Consider the following 27,057-nt stretch of genomic DNA (forward strand, 5'->3'; position numbering starts at 1 on the left):
GATATTACAAAAGGGCTAGAGAGAGAGAAGAATAGAGGAAGATAAAAAGCTTCTCATACAGATATGCAAAGCCACCACACCAGACCATCTACTCTGACTATAGATGCATTTCTTACAATATACAAATTCCCATGTTCAATTATCCATTAGTAAATAAACTAAACATAAAAATGCCAATATCTAGAAACAGAAAGTTGACCATTGTTTATAAAACACTACATATATAATTGATAAATTCATGCGGTTTATAGAACACTACATCATGCCCCACTGGCGCCCTTAGCTATTGGCAACTTGGTAGCTCGAGATTCACAAACCGGACCCTATTGGTGGCAACTTGGTAGCTAGTAAGTATAAGTTGTATAACTTGTAAGGTTGAATTTATTCAACCATCTAATTGGCTTTATTCCGTGCCAAATTTGCTTGTAATTCAGCATTTAGTAACCCTGTATTTAGGTGGGTTTGATGTAAGGGTAGTGAGTGAGATAGAGTGAAGTTTGCTCAAGAGTGTGCAAGAAAACAGAGTGTCGCGGCTGGGACTCGCGGGTGACTCGCGGCTGCAAGCCGCCAGAAGCTGCACACGTGCCAAGCATACTGGAAGATGAACAGTCATGCTAGCTGGAGCACTACAGGACAAAACAGGACAACTGGCCATACGGTTATCTTGCGACTGGATCTCGCGACTTAGTCAAGCCGCGAGGTCAAGCCGCGAGCCACCCCTGTTTTGTAAAATCCTGACGTTTCACATTCCTCTCCACTCCAGTATAAATACCCCTATTACCCACGATTGAAAGAGAGCTTCCAGAGAGAATTTTGAGAGAGAAACCCTAGAAAAAAACTAGATTGATTCACACACAATCTATACCTTAGAGACTCTTCAAATTCCTCAACTCTCTTCCTCTCCATTGTCAAATCCTTGAGAGGCTTTATACCAAACCAGGTTCTCACCATCATCATCATTGTGAGACTGCTGTTTGGATTTCTGGGAAGCAGTTAGGAAGGAACCAATCTTCATTGGTTGATGCTACGGTCTAGTAGCGGAATCCGGGAAGCTAGAAAAGAAAAAGGTTCGGCGTAACCTCGTTGGAGCAAGAAGCTTGGAGGGCTTAGGTGCACTGGGTAGATTAGGCTTGGAGGGTCTATTGCTGTCCTTGTATCCCAACTATATTTTCTAGTGGATTGATTACCGCTTGGAGGGCGGCGGAGAGGTTTTTCGCCGAGGGCTTCGGTTTCCTCTTCGATAACACATCGCGTGTTGTCTTTGTGTTTGCATCTTCCTTCCTCTCTATCTTTGCCTTTTTATTTATCTGCTGTGGATATTAATCTGTTATGGCTTAGATAGTATTTAATCAATTTCGTTTGATAGCATATGTTAAGTTTCCGCACACTAGTTGTTTGACATATTGCTTGAATTGATTAAGTTGTTATTTGGGGGTCTAAACGTTCAAAGGTGTTTTTGTACACGTTTTTGAACTTTCATAACTTATAAGGCATTATTCACAACTTGGCATCTAGGCTCTCTTCTCTAGTCATGACTCGTTGGCATTGACCTTGTTTTTGTTTTTTTTTATGAGTTATATTAACTTTTTGTACTTTGTTAATTGCTTTTCAAATGTTGAATTTTCTTTTATTCATAGAAAGGGAATGTATCTGCACATTTGTTCGCCCGTTGGGCAGTTCTTATAAACTGGTCTAGGTCAGTTAATTATTTTGTTAATTACTTTGGTAATGTATCTACACATTTGTTTGCTCAATGAGCAGCTCTTGTAAACTAGTCTGGGCCGATTCTCATCTTCAATTTGCCTTCGATCTCATGTATTTCAGGCCTCTGTTAGAGATGGTTCCAAGCCCAATCTTTTGCTTCTCCCTTGTTTCAGGTTGAGTTTTTTGAATAATAAAGTAGTTATTCAGCAAAGAAAAAAGAAAAAAAAGACAATTGTTAATAAAACCATTTTAGGAAAATTTTGACATAACTTTTATAAAAAATATAAAAAAACGTCAAAACAAATTTTTTTTTTTTTTTCCTTTTCCCATAAAAAAATTTTCTTAAATTAATACTCTCAGGGCATCCGTTTACGTTTTCCCTCATTTATTTGTGCATGTCTCAAGACTTGATCATCATGACCCTTAAGATCATTTGCATTGCAAATTTTTTTTTCATTATATTTTAACGTAAAAACCTACGTTTTTATTTTACATATTTATTTTTCAAAACATCACACATCAGATTATCTATTTTATTCTATATTTTCCTATTAAAATATTAACTTTTCTTGATTTTTTAAAGGAAAATGTGAAGGGATTCCATAAAGGCATTGGTTTAGGAACTATTTTAATAAATTTTTATGGAAAAAATGATTAATTATTTTAACGGCTCTTCATATTTTTCATGAAAGTTGTGCCAAAACTTTCCTAAAATGATTTATTAACAATTGTCTTAAGAGCAACTATTAATCAGCTGTGCTATTTCAAATGTCATTTTAATACACTAAAACCTATTTTATCTATTTTAACACACCACTTTACAAAAAATTCTACATCATATCTTCTATTTTAGGATTAAGACATTAAAATAATATAACTAATTCATTAAAATAATATAAACAAACCAATAAAAATATTGATTTATTTATTTCACTTTATCACTTTATCATTGTGAAAATTACTTGCTCAGTAGAAGTTATAATGACTGAGGTATAGTTGTGGTCCTTGTGGATTATAATTTCTCCTCTTTAGATGTCCATCAGTGTATGGTAATTTTATCTTCTTTATATTCCTTATCATGCTCTTTCGGATCTTCTTTGGATGAAGTTGCGACTATATATAGCTATATCTATAGTTAAAGAGTCCTCAAATGACTTTAAAGAGGAGAGAGAGATAGAGGGTGATGGGTGAGAGAAGAGAAGAAGAAGAACATATGATCATATAGTGCCATTGATAGAGCAGTACTGTAGCAAATGCCAATTTTATTTTGGGCATTTGACACATCTAATGAGGACTGGTTTTTGGTGTTTGGTATGCCAAATGCCAAAAATTTAGCATTTGGGACACCTGATACTAATGTTTTTAAGAGCATTAGTATTGGGGTGTAAAACCCCAAAATGGCTATTTTAGCAACACACACTCTCAAATTAAGCTTTACATGGGTGTATATTGCTAAAAGTTTTTAGCAATTGTGAAAGCAAGTTTGTATTTATTTCATACTCTCACTTCTCTCTCTTCTCTTCACTTTGACTCTCTCATTCTTTCTCTCTCTCTCTCTCTCTCTCTCTCTCTCTCTCTCTCTCTCTATTATTTTATTTTATTTTATTATGTTGTATGTAAAAATAAGAAATGGGATGTTGGTTATATTATTAAATGAGTTGGTAAAATAGGTAAAGTAGCTTTTTAGATTGTAAAATATGTATTTTTTTAGTAACGTGGATGTGAATGCTCTAATATACTATTTAGGGTCAACTACATGTATTCTTTTTCTCATTTTATTATATCCGAAATTAGGGAGAGTTAAGGACCAAAACTGTAATTCTTTTTCTCTATCATTTTGTAAACTCAAAAAGTTTTAGATAGTTATTTTTTACCCTTTACGTGATGTAGATTGTAGAGAGCTCTCTTTATAGGATTGAATGAGACTAGATCTAGTGAAGTGTTCTACTAGGAATTATTTCTCTAATTTGCTTCCCTGGGCCTAACACACCAAGAATTCTTGTAGATCAAAGTTATTGGTAGCCAATCAAGTAGTATCCTTCTTTGGTGTAACTTGAATACAACACAAGATTGTGTGGGAAATTAAATCTCTTCATTCCTTGTTGGGTTATATATAGACCCCAGTAAATTAATTCAATCACCTAAGTTGATTAGATTAAATTATATGCAAATAATGTGGAGGCACAAAAAATCATCAAATAATCTAGAGTGCAATGGAAAATAAATTTGATATGGTCATTTGTTGACTAATGGGGAAAACATTCATAAGGAAAAAATCTCATCAGGTGATTTTCAGATCACTACTCTCAAGAATTACTAATCAAAATCAAAAGATTACAAGTACAAGGAATTTTACCCCTACCCAGTCTATCCTAAAGTGCCAATTACAGTTGAATCTGCACTCCAATTCTCAATTGGACTTGATCTTATAGAAGACTTCTTAGCTTTGCACAAATCTTCAATCTATGTCTAACAGCTTTACATGAAGCCCAGTACGTGACTAACTCCATAACAACCATTTTGATTATTGTAGTTGATTTGTAGTATGTTCACATAAAAACACCAATAAGATCTTCAATTGTTGGTGCCATAGACTTTGCTTGGTACAGAACCTGAAAGTGCACACTAGCTACAAGATCTTTTTCTTCTACTTTCTGAACTCACAAGTTCAAAAGATGGAGGTTAGGATCTCAATAAGAAAACCTTATGAAACTCTCTAGGGTTAGGGTATTCTTTCTCTACCACCTTATTTAAATAGGAGCTTAATGGGCCTTTTAAATGAGCTTTCCTATTCCTATTAGGTTTACACAATCCCATAAACAATAGCCAATTAGAATCCAAATATTGCAGGCTATATTATGAAATCCGTCAACTTGATAGATTGAGATAGGTATCGAGGTTCATTAAACCTTGATAGATTGAAGGTGTCGAGCTAGGTATCAAGACGTGCAAATTTAGCTTTTCTTGAGCTAGGTATCCCCAATTTCACGTAAAGTGCATTTTGTCATAAGATATGTCAATTACATAAAAATATGACCCTAAAATTCCTTATAAGTTTCAGTTGAATGGAGCCTGTGACTATCTAACATACTCGACCATGTCTCACACGCCAACAAAGCTTAAATATTAGGGTTAGATGCCTTACTTGGCGGTACTCTCCAATTAGCTTAGTTAACTGCCATATGAAATGTGTAGTTTAACCATCACTAATCGGTTATCTTCTTGTTTTCATACTTTAGCCTCACTCACTCTTGATGTCAAGTGTTGACTAATTGAAAAAGTTTACCTCTAAATTAGTTTGGAGAAAAATTCCTCTAATCCACTACATGATGATTGATAAAACTATCCATGTGTACTTTATGCTCTGTTTGTTTTGAAGTAAAATGTTTTCCCTTTTTTAGGTGCTTGTTTGCAGGTAAAATATAGTCAAACTTGTAACATATTTTCGGTTGACCATAAAATCATTTAAAAAAAGTTGTAAAATGTTTTACCTTTAAAAGTTTGGTAAAATAATTTCCAAAAACATACAATAGCTTCCCTCCCCCATTTGGTTGCGAGGTCATCTAGTCTGATGGTTGGGAGACACCACTCCAACGACCGGTGTTGTTAGTCTAGTGTCTAGTGACTCCATTCCGCGATCAATGCCGACGCTTTGGTGGCCAATGACTCTACATCAATGGTCTGGTGGCAGGAGATGCCTCACTGACAATTGGTGCTGGCGGTTTGATGGCCGAAGATGCCGCACTGTCGACTAGTGTTGGCGGTCCTATGGCCAGAGGCAACACATCACAACCAGTGCTAGAGGTCTTGTAACCAAAGACACCATTTTGTCGACTGGTGTTGGCAATCTGATCACCGAAGATACCATTCCAACGGTGATCTTCAGTAGTCTAGTTGTTAGAGCCACTACTTTGATTGCCGCTTCTAGTGGTCCAGTGCTAAGCCATCGGCTTTTGTGGTTTGCTTGAAAAATTTTACTTGTCATACTAAATACCTGAAAATATTTTACTTCAAAATAAACGAAGCTTTAGTCTCATGACCTATTTAATGAGTCATGTAGCTTGTTTTAAAAATACATGTGGATAGTTTGACTACGCAATATAATGCGTAAAAGGAAATTCTTCCAAACTAGCTTTTTCCCGCCTAATACTAAGCGTATCAGCCTTCACGCTCAATATTAAGTATGTATTATATAGTATTTTTGTATACTTTCCATTTCACCTTGATGAATAATAAGTGAGATAGTTATTCTCCTTTTAATAAGAACTTCACCCAAGTTAATCTCCATGTGAAAGTATCGCTTCTTGAATAGTGCCTGCTTAAATTTGATAGTGTTTCAGTCACAACATGAAGCAAATTACGCCATGCCATAAAACGTAAGGAATTACGGTGTAAAACTTACAAAAGGAATTTTGAAAAATTCATACTAAGCAATAACATCTTAGATTATATAAATAAATTTACAACTAGCTACGACTTGGAGAATACACAAAAGTGTCTTTATTTACACACCAGAAAACTTTTGAAAAAAAAAAAAATACTAATTCTCATCGGCCCTCTTTGATAATCTCACCAAGCATAGGTTTAGAAGCATTTCCTGGTGAATTCCCTACATCGCCTACCATGCTTGCACTTGCTGATAATGAGTTGTAATAGCTAGTATCGGTTCCTATAGTTGCACCCCCACTCATAGTTGTAACGTTGGTCACATCATCATATTTCCAGTCAGTCAAATATCCTGGCCTTGAAGTTACAATGCTTACTTCAATATCTCCCCAAAAGCATTGCCACCACACACGACATAGATGGCCGTAATGTTGGAGATGCTTGAGTGCACAAAAGAGATACTCCTATCAGTTGTTTTACTTCTTCCTCATTGAATTCTGATAATGTAGAGTCCACAAGGTCAACTTCATAGTTGTTTTCATGCAACTTCCAAGCCTGAGAAAGATGTGTGTTACAAGAGCAGCTTTACAATATTGTATCATGGTGGTGGCAGGGAGTGATCCATTTGTTTCAGTGAATCAACTTTCTATAGGTTCAGAATATGGTACAGAAGAGGTAGAAGTGAGTAATCCAATGGCTTAGAACTTTCAATGAGTCTAAGGTTTCATAATGAAGTATAAATGTATTGGTAGTGAGTATTCTAATTGTTTGAATGAATAAGACAACCATGTTTTACAGGGGATCTAGATAAAATCCAGTTCTTTTCCCTAAACTCATCCATAGGCTCATTTTGTGAATCTAACAATCAATCTATTTTAAGACCTCTAATTTAAATGTTTTGGGACATATGGATGAGTGATAAATCAAGATTAACACATTCTTCAATATCAAAGAAAGTGTAAAGTTCAAAATCATGATCATTACAGAATTATGAATAGATAAGAACTAACCAAACAAAATAAGACTTAAGTTTTATCTTGGAATTAATGAAATAATTTTGAAAGAGGCTATTACATAATGTTGGTCACACAAAAAGTAGGCTCTTACTAGGGTAGGTTTGGGTATGGAGGCTCATTTCATTTCCTGTTAAGTTGCAAAGTGGACTTATTTTCAAATACACTAAATTAGCAATTAAAATTATTCGGCTTCCTTTGGACGTCCAAACTTTCCTCTTCATTTTTATCTATTTATTTTTTGGAAAAAAAATTATTTATTTCTGATAAGTTATGATCCAGGTTTTAATGGTACTTCAACTTTTGGCAGGAGTAAAAAATATATTGTTATGGATGGATCATGACTGTCACAAACACAAAACACATGTCCAGATGAAAAAAAAAATGCTACTGACTTTTTGAAGGAAAAAAATCCATCCAATTATAGAAAGATCATAAATATATGGAACACAAAAATACTGTGCATACCCATTCAAGCAGATATATCTCTTCTTCTTCCAAGCTCGAGTTAGCATTTGGCCTCCCACTGACAATCTCAAGAGCCACAACACCAAGGGCAAACACATCAGCCTTCTCTGTAAGGTACCCACGCATGGCATACTCCGGTGCAATGTACCCACTATATCAGTAATAATCACACGCAAAGTTTAGTACTAACATAACTAAAAAATAATAAAATAAAATAAAAGGATTATGTAATTCAAAGAGACAAGGTGACACACTATGCCTCTAGGGTCTTACATGGTCCCTGCAACACGGGTGCTTATGTGGGTCTTTTTATCATCATAAAGCTTGGCCAAGTCAAAGTCTAATATTTTGGGGACGAGATAAAAGTCAAGAAGGATATTACTAGCCTTCACATCTCTATGAACAATTTGAAGTTGTGACTCCTCATGAAGATAAGCTAAACCTCCTGCTACACCCAGGCATATATCAAAGCGTGTTGACCAATCGAGATTCAAAGTTCTATTTCCTGTCTCATGCAAGCATACAGATTTAATCTACATGGTATAAATAAATAGTTATACATGTATAGCAACTGCAAAGATGCTTACACATACCAAATAATGCTTGATCAAGACTTTTATTCTCTAGATACTCGTACACAAGGAGTCGTTTATCTCCCTCAATGCAACATCCATGCAACTTCACAAGGTTACGGTGTTGCACAGCAGATATAATAGCAATCTCAGTTATGAATTGGTTTGTTTCCTTGGTGTGATGTTACAGATAGTTGCTTCACAGCAATTACTTTCCCATCATTGAGTGTCCCCTAATACAAAGTACAAACAAAATATTAAAAAATATACATATATATTTTTAAAATAATTACACATCTACATTACTACATATGAATTTAATCCATTAAAGTAAATTAAAAATGGGAGTTTGACCAATTAGGATGGATGTCTTAATATATGTAATCTACACTTATTATCTTATTGATGGCTCAAGTCAAACAATGTAAAAGAAAATAACATAATATCCATTTATATATACAATTATAAGGATAAAACTCAGAACATTGTAGTTACTTTATGTTTATCTACACTGTGAAGATGTATGTCCAATTTAATCATTTTCAAATTTATGCCTCCTTTTCTCTTTTATGCCTCCTTTTCTCAAAAAATAAAAAATAAAAAATTTCATGCCTCCTACCATTCATATGAAACGTATGAGCAGGGATGACCACATTTCCCAATGTAAATGTTCTTCAAAGCATGGATTTCCTTCATTTGGTACAAAACGTCAATTTTTAAAATAAAAAATAAAAAAATAAAGAAAAGGTTTGGCTTTAAATATGTTTGGAGCCTTAGGCTCCAACCATCAATAGGAAAATGACATTTGTCTTGTCATGTGCAATGTAAATGACTCACTTAACCCAACCAACCAAATGAGTCATATGCATTGCACATAACGGGACATATGTCATATTCCTATTGGTGGTTGAAGCCAAACCTTGTCCAATAAATAAATAAACTTTGCCTTCTAGAGTGTTTTCCCTCCAATGATACATTCAATACAGTAAGAAAACTATTAACAACAAAAAAAGATAATCTTTTGGATCCCCTTTCATAGATAAGGTAAACAACCAGACAAATTGTAAAAAATAAAAAATAAAAATAAGAGCGTTATTTGATGCTCCTACCTCCTAGCAATTAAATTAGTAACAAATAATAATAATAATAATCTTGTTTTCTTATTACTTCAATTATTTGGTCAGAATCTTCTAAATCCTAATAGTAAAACATTTAGGAAATCCTTTATTCAAGCCAAATGTTATGACTAATTAAAAATGCTATACCCTCCACAAAATGTAATTACTCATCTAATAGTGCCCATTAATATCAAATCTAATTAACGCAGAGTCCAGTCCATTTTTAAAATTTTTTCTTAGACAACTGCTCAAGCTTTAAACCATCCAAGAGGATATTAAATTTATGGAATCATCAATGCATCATTTTAAGCGTAATTTGTTTGGAGTGTGACTAGTTAGAATGTGTGTCCAATAATTATATTTGACTAAATTACATTTTTTTTTTTGAGAGAGTTTTATGACTAAATTACATTTTAAACATTATAGTTTGGGTTGATTGCAATTAAACCCCTAAACTTTAAAAATGTTTCAATGTACACCTTGATCTTTGAACAACGGCGTTTTACAAACATATGTTCCTAAACAATGGCGTTTTACAAAGATTAATGTCACACAAAAATGACAACTCATAAACTTAAAACAAAAACAAAAAAGGGAAATACGACATTATTTTGGACTTACCAAAATGCACCATTTTGGACTCATGTAAGTAAACGACAGCATAGGAAATATGGACAGCAGGGGATAACTGAAACATTTGATAAAATACGAGGTTTTATATGTAAATTGTTAAAGTTTAGGGTTTATAAGTAGTTTTCTCTAAATCAGTGATTTTACAGATTCACTTCTTGAAATTGAGATATAGTGCCATAGTGGAATAAAAAATGGACCTCATTTCAATATACGATGCTTTCTTTTATAAGTATACCAAGTGTAGAGAACAAGTTGCATTGAAAGGTTTGAATGTGCAACCAGGGCCAAATAAAGGGAAAAAAAAAGTGTTACAGATTTTACGATATGGCAGATTAGAAAGGTTTGAATTTGGGAAAATTGCCTGAGTCAGAAGATTACTAGAAAATAGGCTCATTCATTTCATTAAGAACTTAATTTGAATAAATATTTTTTTGATAAGTAACTTTGAATAACTTTTTACTCTAACTAAAGTTTTTTTTGATGAACGTGAAGATGCATGTGCATTAGAACTAGTACAAGAAATAGAAAAGGGCTTATGTATATGAGGTTATGAATCTTCGTATATTTTTGATCAATTTACTTCTACAATAATTGCAAATGCTAGCTTCCCACCCATCACAGGAACAAGATATACTTGTAAGGAGCCATGCAAACTCACAAAAAAAGTAAAATTAAAATAAATGGAAAAAAATAAGTATGAAACAAAAAGAAAAGGGAGATGTTGCAATCTGTGATTTGATAAGTTTTATCGCATGGAAATAGAGACAGATGTATAGCAGCCTTAAACTTATATCAGACAGTCAACTTGAAGGCAATGGGTTGGGTTCAGCCACTAAAGTTTTAATTAGAACAAGGACCTACCTTATATACGGGTCCAAATCCATCCTCTCCAAGCTTATTAATTATCAGGACTAAAATCTTCTGTAGCTGTCTTTAGTTCAGCATAGCTGAAAGTTCACTAAAGAAATTCTTCCTCCTGAGCCTAGGGAAGTTCAAGAAATTGTTGAACAAGAACCTGCATCTCCTAACACTCCAGCTACTCCTAGTATTGTGGAAGATTCAACAGATATAACCACTTCACCAGATTTTGAATCCCATAAGGAGAAAGGACCTTTCTCAAGGATTAAACTAAATCATCCTCTAGAAGATATTGTGGGAAATTTGAATGAGCTCACATTAAGGAAACGAACAGTTGATAAATGTGTTGCTAACTTTGTGTCTTATTCTTGTTATTTGTCACAGGTTGAACCCACTAAGGTTGAAGAAGCTCTTCAGGATGAAAGTTGGGTTGAAGCAATGCATGATGAACTACTTTAGTTTTAGAGGAATGATGCCTGGACTTTGGTGCTCAGACCGGAGGGTGAACACATCATCGGCACAAAGTGGATATTTCGCAATAAGACTGATGAGGAGGGCAATGTGATCCGCAACAAGGCTCGACTTGTAACTCAAGGATACTCACAAATGGAAAGAGTAGACTATGATGAAACCTTTGCTCCAGTTGCTCGTATGGAATCCATCAGAATTATTCTTGCCTTGGCTTGCCAATTGAAATTCAAGCTTTATCAGATGGATGTAAAGATTGCTTTCTTAAATGGACTGCTCAAAGAAGATGTCTATGTGGCTTAACCAAAAGGATTCATTGATCCACATTTTTCAGATCATGTACTGTACCTCAAGAAAGCACTCTATGGGCTAAAGCAAGCCCCCAAAGCTTGGTATGATCGGCTTACACAATATTTGGTGTCACACGGGTTCACAAGAGGAAAGGCTGATAAGACTCTTTTCATCAAAAGAGAAGATGGCAAGCTGATACTTGCTCAAGTCTATATTGACGACATCATCTTTGGATCAACTAAGGATAAACTTGCTCATGGTTTCTCAAAACTCATGCAGGCCGAGTTTGAGATAAGCATGATTGGAGAGCTGACTCACTTCCTTGGGTTGCAGATTCGTCAACAAGATTCAGGTATATTCTTATCTCAATCTAATATTCTAAGAATCTTGTGAAAAATTTTGGTTTAGAATCTGCTAGCTCTGTCAAAACTCCTATGAGCCCAAATGTTAAACTCACTGTTGACTTGTTATGTAAAAGTGTTAATCCTTCTCTATATAGAAGCATGATAGGTAGTCTTTTTTACCTTACTGCTAGTAGACCTGACATTAGTTACAGTGTAGGAGTGTGTGCTAGATATCAGGCTAATCCTAAAGAGTCCCATATGACTGCTTTAAAGAGAATCATAAAGTATGTCAAAACCACTGCTGAGTTTAGTGTATGGTACAGCAAGGACACAAGTGATGTCCTAGCTGGGTACTCTGATGCTGATTGGGCTAGGAATGCTGATGATAGAAAGAGTACTTTAGGGGGTTGTTTCTATGTGGGTAATAATCTTGTCTCTTGTATGAGTAAAAAGTAGAACTCCATCTCATTATCCACTGCAGAAGCTGAGTACATTGCTGCTGGTAGCTGTTGCACCCAACTCCTATGGATGCAAAAACTCCTCCATGATTATGGTATTTGTCAAGAACATCTCACTATCTATTGTGACAATACCAGTGCCATTAACATCTCTAAGAATTCGATTCAACATTCTAAAACCAAACACATAGAGATTCGACATCACTTCATTAGGGAGCTTGTCGAAGATGGTACTCTCACTCTTGAGTTTATTCACACCGATGATCAGAAGGCTGACCTGTTTACCAAACCTCTTGACAGTAAACGCTTTGAATTCCTTCGTCAAAACATTGGTGTTATCTACATAGGATGATCTTCCTCTCTTTTTCTTTCTTCCTCATGCATCTGCATCTAGTTTTTATGCTTTGGTTGTTTAACATGTTTTTGTTTGGTTATTTTTCAGTTTTTGCTTTGTTTTGTTTTTCATATAAAAATAAATAAAAAAAATTTGAAAAATCAGAAAAATACAAAAACAGTATGTGTTTTGTGTACATTGGTACTTGTATACCTTGGATGGCCATTGAAACAAAGTCTTCTAAACTTTGTATCATTTGTAGCTTAGATGAGTATCTCTGTGCACAACTAAGTAAGTGAGTTTTGTGACTCTTGTTTGTGATGAGTAAGATTAGTTTGTCTCTTGTACTTAACACTCATATCACTCTTTTTGACGGGAAGGACTAAAAATTCCTAAGAGAAAGGCATTGATAACCATCTCACTACTGTTGCCCGCCAATCATAATAAGACATTTGTATGCTTCGGCATAGTAAAAGTGCAGTATCAATGACATTTGTATGCTTAGGCATAGCAAAATTAAAATGTCAAATATCATTGGGTATTTCTTTTCTGTCTCTAAGATACCCATGCATGATATGCTTAAAAGAAAAATATGAAAAGAAAAATCAAAAGCAAAAAGATTAAAAATGTTTTAAATATGATTGCAAGCGTGTATTCTAGGAGATGTGGGAGTTATAGGATGTACCTTAAAGGTGATAGTCCCCATCAAGCAGTTATGATTGTGTGTGAGTTAAAGTGATTTTCTCATATCTCAAATCGTCATAACATGCATACACTTATACAATCTTACGATGTTTTTCACACACAACATGCAATATTCTTTGCTATTCTTGATATATGTGCAAGTACAATGTGATTTGGCCATCACGAGGTTTTACATGTATCAGTGTATGCTCACTAAACTATCTTGACTTGTTTTTGAAATATAAAATTAGTTAGACTTGTTTAGTGTGTGTGTGTGTTTTTTTGAAGATCCATGTGCTTAAAATTTTATTTGAAAGATGTTTTTGAGAGCTTAATATGTTGATTGGATTGTTGGTTGAGTTGCATGTTGGATTGCGTTCATGTTTGTGTTTTTCACATCTCGAAAAACTGCTTTTAAAAGCTGGCTCGACACTTCCTTGATAACTAGCTATCTGTCGAGCTTCCTAAGCTTTTTTCTTATCGCAATCTCTCCAACACCTTGATACCTAGTGGATCGATCGAGATTGAGTCTGCATCCTTGACAGCTTCTCGATACCTGGTGGATCGATCGAGTTTCTGTTCTTGATTTTGATGAGTTGTTCCTCGACACCTTAGCTGTCGATGAGCATTTCCTCGACACCTCCTTGACAGATACCTCGATAGCTCTCGATACCTGCATCTGTCGAAATTTACTGCTTGTCCTATATAAGCCTCCTGTGCGATCCGGTTCTCATTTCCTTCGATCTCTCTCTCGATACTTCTCTGTTTTCTCTCCCAAAACACTCAAATCTCACTCCAATCTTGGTTTCTCAAGGATTCTTCAAGCTTTTTCAAGTTTTTCTTTACTTGGTAAGCTTTTAATCCTTTCTCATTCATGCATTTCATGTTTTGAAACCTAGGTTTTAGGGTTTTTGAAAATTTTTGGGGTTTTTCAAAATTGATAAGGTTTCACTAAAATTTTGGGATGGATTTTCACTTAAATGAGTTTAAAACCTCATACATTGCATCACATTAGCATTATAATGATATTGTCATGCATTTAGATGTATGCTATATGTATATGTGCTGATAGGTTTGGATTGGACTGAGCCCATGATGCAATTTCTTTTGCATGTCACATGTTCATGCATTTCCCATGCATACGTACTTCTTTTCAATATACTTTATATATTTTGAAACTGCTTGGGACTTTTCTGATTGTCATTCTTTCTCTCCCTCTCTATTTGTTTACGATAGTCTTGTCTACGGCACCTAAGCGTAAATCCACTCCTGCACGGAACCCTCTTTGTTCCGGTGCCTCTTCATCATCTAATCCGACTCTGACTCATATCCGGTTCCGTGATGATGATGCCTTTAAGGCATTTTCGGAGAACTTTTCTCGACGAGGCATTCATTCGGAACGCCAAGTCATTTTGACGGACTTTGCCGACACCGACCTTTTCTCTGTCATTCACAGTAGGGGATGGGAGTCACTGTGTGCGTCCCGGTCATCTACCCTCTCGTGCTTATCCAGGAGTTTTACTCCAACATGCACGAGATTGATCGTTCAGTACCTATTTTCTTCACTCATGTTCGAGGTACGCGCATTCCTATCACACCGCAACTTGTTGCAGATGTGCTTCGGGTCCCTAGGATAGAGTTTCCTGACTATCCTAGTTGTGGGCGTCTGAGGACTGTGTCCAGGGATGAGCTCATGTCTGCTTTTTGTGAGCGCCCTTCTGCTTGGGGTGAGCGTCTATTTACACCATGTCGACCTTTTGCTAAAGGTCCTAAATTCATGAACATGATGATGACTTTTGTTTTGCATCCACTCTCTCACTATAACTTCATTACAGAGCCTTATGCTCGATTTTTTTGTCTCTTCTTGAGCATCTTACTATAGATTTCCCTTCTCATTTCATTCTGCCTATTATAGATGTTCATCTAAATTCGGCGTCCCGTGATAAACTCATCTTTCCTTCCGCTATCACGAAGGTCTTACGCCATTTTTCCGTTCCTTTTCCCTCTTCTGACCATTTTACTGTCATGTGTGCCATAGATTACGCTACCGTTAAACGTAGCGAGGTCCAAATTTAGTCGCGACAGTCGAATCCAACAGCTCCTTCCTCCCGTTCAGCTCCATCCCATTCTGTTCCATCCACATCCGCTCCTCCCTCTTCTTCGAGCGATGTGACTTTAGGAGACATCATGGCGCAATTGCAGTGCATGGATGCTCGCCTAGATACACTCTCTACGGAGTTGTATTAGGTGAACGTTCATGTCGGTCGTATTGCTCGGCGACAGGCTTCCATGGGTGGTTTTGCTCCTGAGGCTACTCCTTGACCACCTTTTCCCGTGGCTTCTGATTCTGAGGATGAGGATGATGATGATGGTGATGACGATGATGCTTCGGATGATGCTGATGGAGATGCTAGCTCTACCGATGAGATGTCTACTTGACACTCTTACTCTTTGTCATTCGTGACAAAAAGGGGGAGTAGTTTTGGTATGAGAGTAGTCTATCTTAGGGGGAGAGTTAGTATAGGACCATTTTGTTAGGGGGAGTGTTGATACATTTTGAGAGATGTAGTGAGGATAGTATGTATCTCTTCTTTTCTTTCTTTTTAGATACATTACTCTTGTACATGAGGTCTTGTGACCATTTATAGACATACATTGTACTTATTTCTTTCTTTATATTGATGTATGTTTTTTCTTTCACCTACCCCTTCATGTGTTGTTTCTTTTCTCCCTTTATACACATGTTTCTTATACTTGTATGCAATCTATTATTTCTGTTTCACACAAAGATGCCTTGATAAGTTTTGTTTAAAGCGTTTCAGAAATACAGGTTGTCAAAGTCTACTTGTCATAAACTCTCTTCTTGCAAAATTTTTCAAAAGTTTGTGTTAGGATAGATTTTATTGTATTCAACAAGTGAATATGAGTTGAGTGATTTATGACTTCTATTATATGTTCATTTGTTTGTTGTGGTTTTGTCATGGATTGCCAAAGGGGGAGATTGTTAGAACATATGTGTTTCACTTGTGAGGAATATATGTCATTCTTTTATGTAATTGGCTTATCCTTTGACAAAACACATTTTACTTGTATTTTGGTAGATTTAGGATGTGTTTAAATACTTCAAGAAACCATATTTCAAGATCAAGTGTTGAAGCCTTCAAGTCTGTCCAAAAAAACAAGTTCATAGTGCAAATCATTAAAACTCGACAGCTATCTCGACAGCTGCATCTATCGAGCTTAAGGAAGCTGTTCTACATTCGGTGTGCTCGACAGCTGCTCGACACCTTCTATCTGTCGAGGTTTAAGATTCTCAGAATTTCAATCTGATTTTCTTGGGATCCATGAATTTATCTTTGGGCTTTCTTTTCTCCTAACCCTAGACATATAAAAGGATCAGTTTAAGGGCTATCAAATAGTTCACAAGTTGCACAAGTTTTGAGCAAACTCTGTTCAAGAAAATTGTGATCGGAGACGAAGTTCTTGCCCTAGTTCATCTCTTTCTCTTGAAGAAGTTGCTATGTATGTGCATCGTAGGGTTTTGTGACCAAGCATCTTCTTGATCTTCATCGTATGGATGAACTGAAGAACTTTGCAACCAACAACCTTCTTAGTTGGTGATTGAAGTCGCGTACTGGGATCCGCGCAATTGGTTAGTTACGTACTTAGGAGTCGTGCATCGAAAGTGGAACTATCACTACAAAACAAGTCCAATTGGGTATTGGGGTAAGAGTTCAACTGTAGGTTGGTAAGGTACTTGGATTCCTTTACTTGTAACCGCTTGTTGTGATAATAGTGGAGTTTCGGAAGTGGTGACCTGAAAATCACCCGGTGGGGTTTTTGTTGTTAGATTTTCCCCATTCGTAAACAAATCACCGTGTTATTTATTTTCTGCTGCATAATTAGTTTATTGGTGATTTGTTTGTGCTACCACGTTTTTGCATGATAAATTGATTAATTAATAACTTGGCTAATTAATTAATTAATTTCTATCACAAGGGGTCATTCAGTTTGTGGCCTATCACTAACATTATTTCAAACAAATAAATAAGTGAGGGTATAAAAGTCATTATTAAATTTTGTGTAAAATTAAAATACAAAATTCACCTCATTTTCCTAAAATTTATTTTATCTCTTCAAAATTTAAAATTTAAAATTTAAAATACTCACAATTTCTAAGTAACAAATTTCCCACCACACAAACACACATTCTACCATTTGAATTCAAATTCCTTTTTTCCCTGTTTCAATTTAATCAATTCCTTGATGAATGGAGATTCACCAGTTTTTACGGTAAACCGGACACCCAAAAAAGACATGAATTGTGGGATAAGTTGAGAGACTTGAAAAGTAGGAGAACTTCACTGTGGTTATGTGCTGGAGACTTCAATGAGATCACTCATCAATCCGAAAAAATAGGGGGAAGAACCCGGCCACATTCACAAATGCAACTCTTTCGGGACGCTCTAGATGATTATAGTTTCACAGACCTGGGGTATGTGGGGTTTCCTTACGCTTGGCATAAGCACTTTGCCAATTACACAATCTTTAAGTGACTTGACAGCGGTTTAGCCACAGCTGATTGGTTCACAAGGTTCCCAAGTACCAAAATCCACCATCTAGACGTAACAACCTCTAACCATAAACCGTTGTGGATAACTCCGGAAGGGATGGACTCGAGTTTCCACAAACCATTTAGATTTGAGAAAATGTGGCTAACAAATGAAGGGTGCACTAATACAGTTGAAGTCGTGTGGAGGGAGAGAGTTGTAGACCTGTGGGACACTAGAGTTCTCAATAAAATAGATAAGTGTGGAAGGGAGTTGACACGGTGGAGTAAAAAATGTTTTGGAAGTGTCAGAAGAGAACTTGAAATTAAGCGTAAGCAACCCAAACAAGCAGAAAAAGAGGCAGCTCGGACTGGGAACTCAACCTGCATGAAGTTGTTAGAAAGGGAAATAAATCAGTTGCTAGATAAGGAATCCAAGATGTGGGGCCAACGCTCAAGAATAATGTGGCTTAGAGATGGTGACCGTAATACAAAATTCTTTCATAGCAAAGCTTCACAGCAACGCCGACAAAACTATATCACCAAGCTACGGGATGCCATGGGTAACTGGTGTGTTGGGCAAGAACACGTGAATGATACTATTCTAGACTTCTACCAGACTTTATTCTCATCTAATGAACCAGTGGCCTGACCAAAGTGATTGAAGTTATCCCACATGTGATTACACCTGACATGAATGTGCAGCTTGATAGAGAATTTATTATTGAAGAGGTGGAGGTGGCAATAAAGCAGATGGCCCCCCTAAAATCTCCTGGCCCCGACAGTATGCCCCCTTTGTTTTACCAAAATTATTGGTCTTTAATTGGGTCTGATGTTACTCACTCCATATTGCATTATCTCAATAGCGGTGTGCTCCCACAATCACTTTGTCACTCTTTTATCACTCTAATACCAAAGGTTAAGAACCCGGAATATGTGTCTCAATTTAGGCCAATAAGTTTGAGTGATGTGCTTTATAGAATTTTCTCAAAAGTTTTGGTAAATAGATTGAAAATTGTTATGCCTCAACTCATTTCAGAACACCAAAGTGCTTTTATGTTTGATCGTTTGATTTAAGATAATATCTTGGTGGCTTTCAAAACATTACACTACAAGAGAAATCATAATAAGGGAAAGACAGGTTTTATGGCCTTCAAGCTGGACATGAGTAAGGGATATGATAGGGTGGAATGGTCTTTTATGGAGAAAGTCTTGGTGAAGATGGGTTTTCAAGATAGATGGGTGAAACTGATGATGGCATGCATTACCACAGCTTCATATTTGTTTTTGATAAATGGGGAACCCCATGGCCACATCACACCATCAAGGGGACTTTAACAAGGAGATCCCTTATCCCCCTACCTTTTCCTCATGTGCATAAAGGGGCTGCATGGATTGATAAGTAAATCAGCAACCAATGGTGATATTCGCGGTGTGTCAAATTGTTGCAATGGCCCTAAACTAACTCGTTTACTTTTTGTAGATGATAGCTTAATTTTTTGTAGGGCTATGGAGAATGAATGCCAAACTTTGTTGAACATTCTTGCTAAATATGAGCGTGCCTCTAGTTAACAAATAAACCGAGCTAAAACCACACTCTTTTTTAGCAAGTCCACCAATGCTGATATCCAAGATAGGATTAAAGATATGCTTGGAGTAATGGTGGTTCAACAATATGAGAAGTACTTAGGTCTCCCCTCCCTAGTTGGTAGAAACAAGACCGAGAGCTTCACTCACATAAAGCAACAAATTTGGAAGAAACTACAAGGTTGGGAGTCAAAACTCTTGTACTAGGCAGGTAGAGAAATTCTTATTAAAACTGTTGCACAAGCTCTTCCCCCTTACACCATGTCTTGTTTTAAATTACCACTCACCTTGTGCAATGAGATTGAGGCGTTAATCCGCAAATTTTTTTGGGGTCAAATAGGTGATAATCAAAAGATTCATTGGGTGAAATGGTTGGATTTATGTAAGCCTAAATCACAAGGTATGGGTTTCAAAGATCTAGCCATGTTTAATGATGCACTCTTGGCAAAACAAACGTGGAGACTTCTACATGACACCCAATCATTGTTCTACAAGGTTTTCAAAGCCAATTTTTTTCCAACTACCTCTGTGATGGAAGCAAGATCCCCAAATAATGCATCATATGCTTGGAAAAACATAATTAAAGGAAGGGAGGTAATAAAGCGTGGAGTGGTGTGGAGAATAGGCATGGGGAATTCAATCCAGGTGTGGGGAGACAACTGTCTCCTTGTGAAGAACAAACCCAGAGTTTTATCACCAAAGCCGGATGGGGATGGTATGGTCTGGGTGAGTGACTTGATTGACCTAATGAACAAAACGTGGAAGGAGGATCTGCTTGACCGAATCTTCTATGATTTTGAGGTAGCTACTATTAAGAATATTCCTCTATGTCACTCCATTCAAGAAGACATTCTGATTTGGCCATTTAATCCGAATGGGAAGTACTCTGTTAAATCGGGTTACAGGTTCTTACAAGAAGCAAACACACTCCAACAGTTAGGACCCTCAAACACAGAAACCATGAAACGTCTATGGAAAAAAATATGGGGCTTGGAAGTGCCAAACAAGGTTAAAAACCTGATATGGCGTGCATGCACAAATTCCTTACCCACCAAAGTGAACCTAGTTCGCTGTAAAATCCCGTCTGACAGTTTTTGTGATATCTGCAGACTACACCAGGAAGACACGATCCATGCCCTATACGGCTGCCCTGTGCTAAATCCCTTATGGAGTCAAACTCCAATATGGATTCATGAAGCACTCAAGGGCAGCAGGACTTTCATTGACATTATGGACTTTGTTTTTGCAAGTAATAAGGAACTGAAGCTGTTCTCTCTTGTCATCTGGAATTTGTGGAATTGTCGTAACAATCTCCGACTAGGCAAAGCAACTCTGCCATTAGATAAAATAACAAAGCATGCTCGGGAAAGGCAGCTTGAAGCCCTCGCACCTTCAGCGATCCCCTCTCTACACTGAAGTCAACACCAGATGGTCTGGTCTTCGCCAGAAGCCCCACGATACAAGATTAACTACGACGTGGCAACCTTCGTTGAGGACAATAAGGCCGAACTGGGAGTTTTCATTTGAAATAGTGAAGGTCACGTAATGGTCTCACTGACGTAACAAATCCCATTACTAGCCACAGTGATCGAGATTGAGGCACTTGCAGCACGGAGGGCGATGGAGCTTGCACTAGAAATTGATCTTGATAATATTGTATTTAAAGGCGACAATGAACCTCTATTCAAAGCTTTGAGAGTGGAGACAGGAGCTTGGCACAGCACGGTCACCTTATAAAGGATATTCTATTTCTCAATTCGTATTTCTCAGCTTTTTTTGTATCCTTTGTACGCTGACAGTGTAATAAGTTGGCCCACTCTTTAGCTCGTAAGGCAAAATCTTTACCTTCCATGACCGTCTGGATAGAAGATGTACCACCAGACCTTATATCAATTCTTCAGGCAGATTTGTCTAGCTTGACTTAATAAAAAATGCTTTGTCTTGTTTTTCAAAAAAAAAAAATTAATAATAATAATTCAATCAATTCAAGCTTTAATTGCTCTTAGCATTAGCATCTAGAATTGCATAATAGTTTCAATTTTACTATTTAAAAAAGTTATTTTAACTATTATACCATTTTACAATATACCTAATATCCAAAACTCTACTCTCTTTTTTTTTTTTTTTTTTTTTTTTTTTTTTTTTTTTTTTTCCTTTTTTGAAAAGGACACCAAACTCTATTTCAACATATAATTCATTAGATTATTAAAAAAAAAAACCATATAATTCATTAAAATAATATACTCTATCCAATAAAATAATATATCACATATCTCTCTTCTCCTCATCTCTCAATTTTCTTATTCATTCTCTCTCTCAACCACCTAACACCCAAAAAAAAAAATCAACACATCTACCGGCCACCACCCACCATCCACCACCCAAACCCATACTCAAATCATCCTATCTACAGCCCACCACTCAAACCTATATCATCCTAACCACTAAAACTCAATCACTACCATTAACAGAAACAAAAACCACCACTAGCAACCACTACAACCAACCATGCCACTAGCCATAACAGCCAGAGTCACCACCACCACGCCACCACCATGCCAACCACCAAAACCCATTAAATCTAAAAACCACCACCTAATCCAAATCCAAGCTGCACCATAAACACCACCCAGCAACCATCACAAGAAGTTTAGCACCTCCACCACCATCACAACCATCAACAGCCACCAAAAACCAAAAAATCACATACCCATACCCATATCTAAAATCACAACCTTCAATAGATGCAACACACTACCACCACCACCACCAAACTAGCCCACCCCCATACAGACTGGATCCACCATCGCATGACCCACAGAAACCCAAAACTCACATCCCACCCACGGCCTACAACAACCCACACCACCACTAGCCACGACCCACGACCCACGCCACCACCACCGCACCACCCCTTGACCCATCAAAAACCGACAACCCATGTGACGACAATCCACTACGCCTCTACCACTGCACCGTCTGAGAGAGAGAAGTGATAGGGAAGAGATAGAGAGAGCGATGGAGCGAAGAGAAAATTAGGTAGAGGAACAATGTCTAGAGTACTGGGCTGAGCGGGCATGGGGAGAGAAAGAGAGAGCATTTTGGTAAGGGAGATTTGTCGAGAGAGAGAGAGAGAGAAGATGAGAGATTGAAGAGAGACAAAGAAGGGAGATATTTTAGGAAGAGAGAGACATTAAAGCATATTATTTTATTTTTCCCAACTTGCTACAAGAAGTTCTATTTTTAGGACGTTAATTTTTTTTTTGGTGAAAAGCACATTTTGGTCCTTACATTTTCGCACGATTCCTACTTTGGTTCCTAAATTTTATTTTTACCGCTTTTAGTCCCTGTTTAGAAAAATGCCTTCTGTTTTAGTCCTTTCCGTCAGTGCTGTTAGGGCACTGACCTACGTGGCAAACAGAATTATTAAAATAATAATAAAAAATTTTATTTTGTCATTAAAAAATGCCAAGTCAGCATTTAAATTTAAAAAAATAATTTATTAAATTTAACTAAATAAAAAAAAACAGAAAAAAAAAATCACATTAATTAAGATTAAAGTGTTGTTGAGCAAGAACACATACACATACCCAGAAATTAAAATTCAAAAATTAAAATTTGGGTTCAAAATATACATTTCTTGAAACTTTTTGTTTTTACGTTACTAATAGTCTAATACTACTAGACTCAGATAGTCTCAAGAAAAAGAGAATAAATAAAGACAAAGGAACTAATTAAAGGGGTGAAAAACACCGTCATAATAAAATAGGTCAGACCAGCATTCATTTCATTCATTCATGTCATTCAAAGCCACAAAGGAGGCGGCTTGTTAAGATCAACAGGCAAACCACGCCGCACGAGACCCAGAAACGACGCCATGGCGAAGCTCTCAGGGACATGATGTGTGGGTCCGGCGGAAGCGACAGTAACAGCAGAGGCGGAAGCTTGAGGTTCTCGCTTAATTTGATACAAGGAAGACGGGTCAGACTTGGTGGCGACACAATTGATGTCTTTGAGAACGTCGGTGTGTAAAAACTCGCCGAGTATGAGTTTGTTGGAGGAGGGAAGGTTGAGATCGAGAGGGAGAGGAAGCCTACGGTGGCCGGAACTGTTGGCGGAAAGTTCGTCTTAGCTTTGGCTCCACGGAGCGAACGAGCGGCACCATCGTAAGTGAGTGCAGCTTCTTCGGGTGTATCGAATGTACCCAACCAAACCCTAGTCTTCTTCCATGGGTACTTAATTTTTTTTTGAATCTATATCTGGGTTTGCTTTTTAAAGTTTAAAGCATTACTGGGTTTTTTTCTTTTATGTTGTTGTCATGTACAGTGTGTGTTTGGGTTGTTTTTGCAGTTTATTTTGTCTTTCACATGGCCCCGATTGGAACATTTCCAAACTTTCATGTGTATGTGATGATTTTGAACCAAAATTTTAATTTTTGAATTTTAATTTCTGGGTTTGTGTATGTGTTCTTGTTGTTCTTGCTCAACAACACTTTAATCTTAATTAATGTGATTTTTTATTTTTATTTCTGTTTTTTTTTTAGTTAAATTTAATAAATTATTTTTTTAAATTTAAATGCTGACTTGGCATTTTTTAATGACAAAATAAAATTTTTTATTATTATTTTAATAATTCTGTTTGCCACATAGGTCAGTGCCCTAACGGCACTGACGAAAAGGACTAAAACAGAAGGCGTTTTTCTAAACAGGGACTAAAAGCGATAAAAATAAAATTTAGGGACCAAAGTAGGAATCGTGCGAAAATGTAGGGACCAAAATGTGTTTTTCGCCTTTTTTTTTTTACAACTAGCCTCCCAAGTAATGCATGTATTTTGTAGTTTGATGCTAAAATATAGCATATTGGGAGTTTTATCCCTTATTTTTCCTCTCTTATTTCAATAAATAAATAAAAATTTAAAACTATAGAGATATCATAAAAATGATCTCAATGGTTGATGCTTTTCCAACACGTAAGTTTTATTTATGAAACTAAATTAATGATTGATTTATTGTATTTCTCATGTTTATTGACTTAGAGCATTCATATCCCAGTTTGTAAAAAAAAAAAATCTATTTTACAACTAAAAAAGCTACTTTATCTATTTTATCAACCCATTTTACAACTCATAAAACATCTCAGTTTTTATTTTTAGATACAACTCATTAAAATATTATAAACTATCTTATCAACTCATTCTCTCTCTTCTCTCCTATTTTCCACTTCCCTCGTTTATGTACTTCTATATATTTTTATGTTTACTTTTACGTTAGCAATCATGAACTACAATTTGTATATATACATATGTACTATTTATGTTTGCTAAAAACTTTTAGCAACACACACTTGGGTAAAGCTCAATTTGAGCAGGTGTGTTGCTAAAAAAGCAATTTGGGGCATTTAACACCCCCAATGCTAATGCTCTTATGGTTGGTGATATTCCTAATTTTTATAGAGTAAGTTTGATATTTTTTAAGGGCATTTTGGTCAAATAAAATGGAATGGGATTGAGGGCCACAAAACTCTTCACAAACACTAGTATAAAGCCCAAAAATAGCCCACTAAATTTGTGGCTTATTGGAGATGACCAACCTAGCACACGAATTGAGAGTGTGGCATGTGGCCTCAACCCATGGGTAAAGCCCAATTAAAAGGAAGGAAAAGGAATGGCCCACATAAGTCCAATTCAAATTTGATCTAAGAGGGCCCATTTTGATTCCAACCCATGGCCTTCTGTAGCCAACCAAACCAGATCAAAATTGTATTTCAATTTGGGCCCACAGATGAAATCCAATTGAGCTTCCCTAAGCCAAGTGAAGAAAGACAAAGTAGAGCTCACCAAATTCATAAATGGACGGTGATAGTAGCACATTGTACATATAAAACAACTAAAATCATGTCAAAATCACCATTTTACAATTACAACTAAAATTCAAAAAACTATTTCAACAAGTGTGTACAAGTCATGGTGTCCAACAATAATTAGCGTTCAAAAATAAAACTTTGAAGCAACAATATGTTTTCTTTGCCAACAATTGAACCTAAAAACAAAGAGGTGATGGATTTTTTTACCATTTGGTGACTTTTGCTGACAATTTCATTATATGAACCCAAAACAAACATTTTAGCTAAGTAGCATCTCAAGTCACTAAGAGTCGAGTTCTAAGGTGGTAAAAGCTAGTGTGGGTAAATAATCCATTTAGAACTCGAGTTCCATAAAAGAAGAACAAAGAAGAATCAAAAAAAGAAGAAAGCAAAGTTACAAATCTAGAGAAGTAAAACAAAAAAGAAAGCAGAGTTATAGATATGGAGAAGAGCAAATAAGAAAGCAAAGTTACAAATCTGGAGAAGCACAAAGCACAGATCTAATTTGTTGATTTGAGGATCTCTCTCTCTATCTCTCTCATTGAGAGTGTGCATAAGTTTTGTATTTGTTCATTTCCTTCATAGAACTCAAGTCTTAGAGACTCGAGATGCTATTTAACTAATAAGTTTGGTTGTCATGCTACATAACAAAAATGTTAGAAAATTAGTTCCTAACCTGGGGCTTGGAATACTTGAAGGACCCTAGAGCCAATGGACAATGTTGTGTGCATAACCACTTATGCATGAGAATTCTGGTATATCTGCAGAACCAAAGCCATTACCCCACACTTATCCTCACACCCAATAAAAGGATTCAAATTCAATCAAGAATTAAATATTGATTGTCCTAAATCTTCAAACTCAGCTTGTTCGGGAAGGGAAATCCCTCTTAAAGAAGCATTTTTCTTAGCCTACAATGAGCTAATGACAAGCAACTAATTAAAAATGTCCAGTGAGTTTAACAAACCTTCACTACATTGAGCGGGTCTTTTGAGAGCACCAAAAAAATCTTTAAAATAGGGAATAACCTGAAAATTAAGGGCATGAGTCCTAAAATGAACCAGAGAAACATGGAATGTCAAAATTGTAGAAAAAATCACCCTTACATTCACCCAAAAATCCTTATACCTTCATAAAATTTATGACTAGTTCAGTAGATAGCTCAATATATTTCCTATGCATTCTTAAAAACATAAAATAATTCCTTCTCCTCCATTACAATTACATTCACTTTGATTTTAGCACTTTTTATAGTGTTTTCCCTCTGTTTTGGGCTTGTTAAGCATGACACTCCGCTAGCCTTCTTCACCAATTGTGCAAATGAGGGTGGTGGATTTGACTCCCCCAACTAATACTAGGACCATGAAGAAAACCAATCAGGCACAAGCAAGTGGCAATCAAGAAAAGGACCACAACAATCTTGTCATGCAATCTTTCTTTGAGGAACCAACAACTGACACCAACCGTTGATGCGCAACTATTCTATTGCTTGCCAATCAAGTGGTATTTTTCTTCGGGGTAACTTGAATATAGATGAGATTCTTTGGGGATTAAATCTCTTTTTTCCTTATATATGTCTAAATTGAATGGACTCAGTGTGACTATTTAACTTACTCAGCCATGTGTCACTAGCCAACGAAGCTTAGAAATCAAGGTTAGATGCCTTACTTGGTCATACTCACTCAGTATTTCACTATGATGAACCATGAGCAGATAAGTGAAAGAGTT

The 27,057-nt window shown here is 36.3% G+C and overlaps 1 protein-coding gene across 1 annotated transcript; it reads right to left on the reverse strand.

Annotated features, from left to right (window-relative positions):
* Positions 1–23,271: 23,271 nt before the first annotated feature.
* LOC115985880 (ethylene-responsive transcription factor 12-like) lies at positions 23,272–26,951 on the reverse strand. The gene is made up of 4 exons (XM_031108774.1): positions 26,944–26,951; positions 26,297–26,357; positions 23,565–23,720; positions 23,272–23,424 (listed from the first exon to the last, which is right to left on the reverse strand). The coding sequence occupies exons 1-4, from the start codon at positions 26,949–26,951 to the stop codon at positions 23,272–23,274; spliced, it is 378 nt and encodes a 125-aa protein (XP_030964634.1).
* Positions 26,952–27,057: the final 106 nt, after the last annotated feature.

This window comes from Quercus lobata, chromosome 4 (genome assembly GCF_001633185.2).
Source record: "Quercus lobata isolate SW786 chromosome 4, ValleyOak3.0 Primary Assembly, whole genome shotgun sequence".
NCBI lineage: Eukaryota > Viridiplantae > Streptophyta > Magnoliopsida > Fagales > Fagaceae > Quercus > Quercus lobata.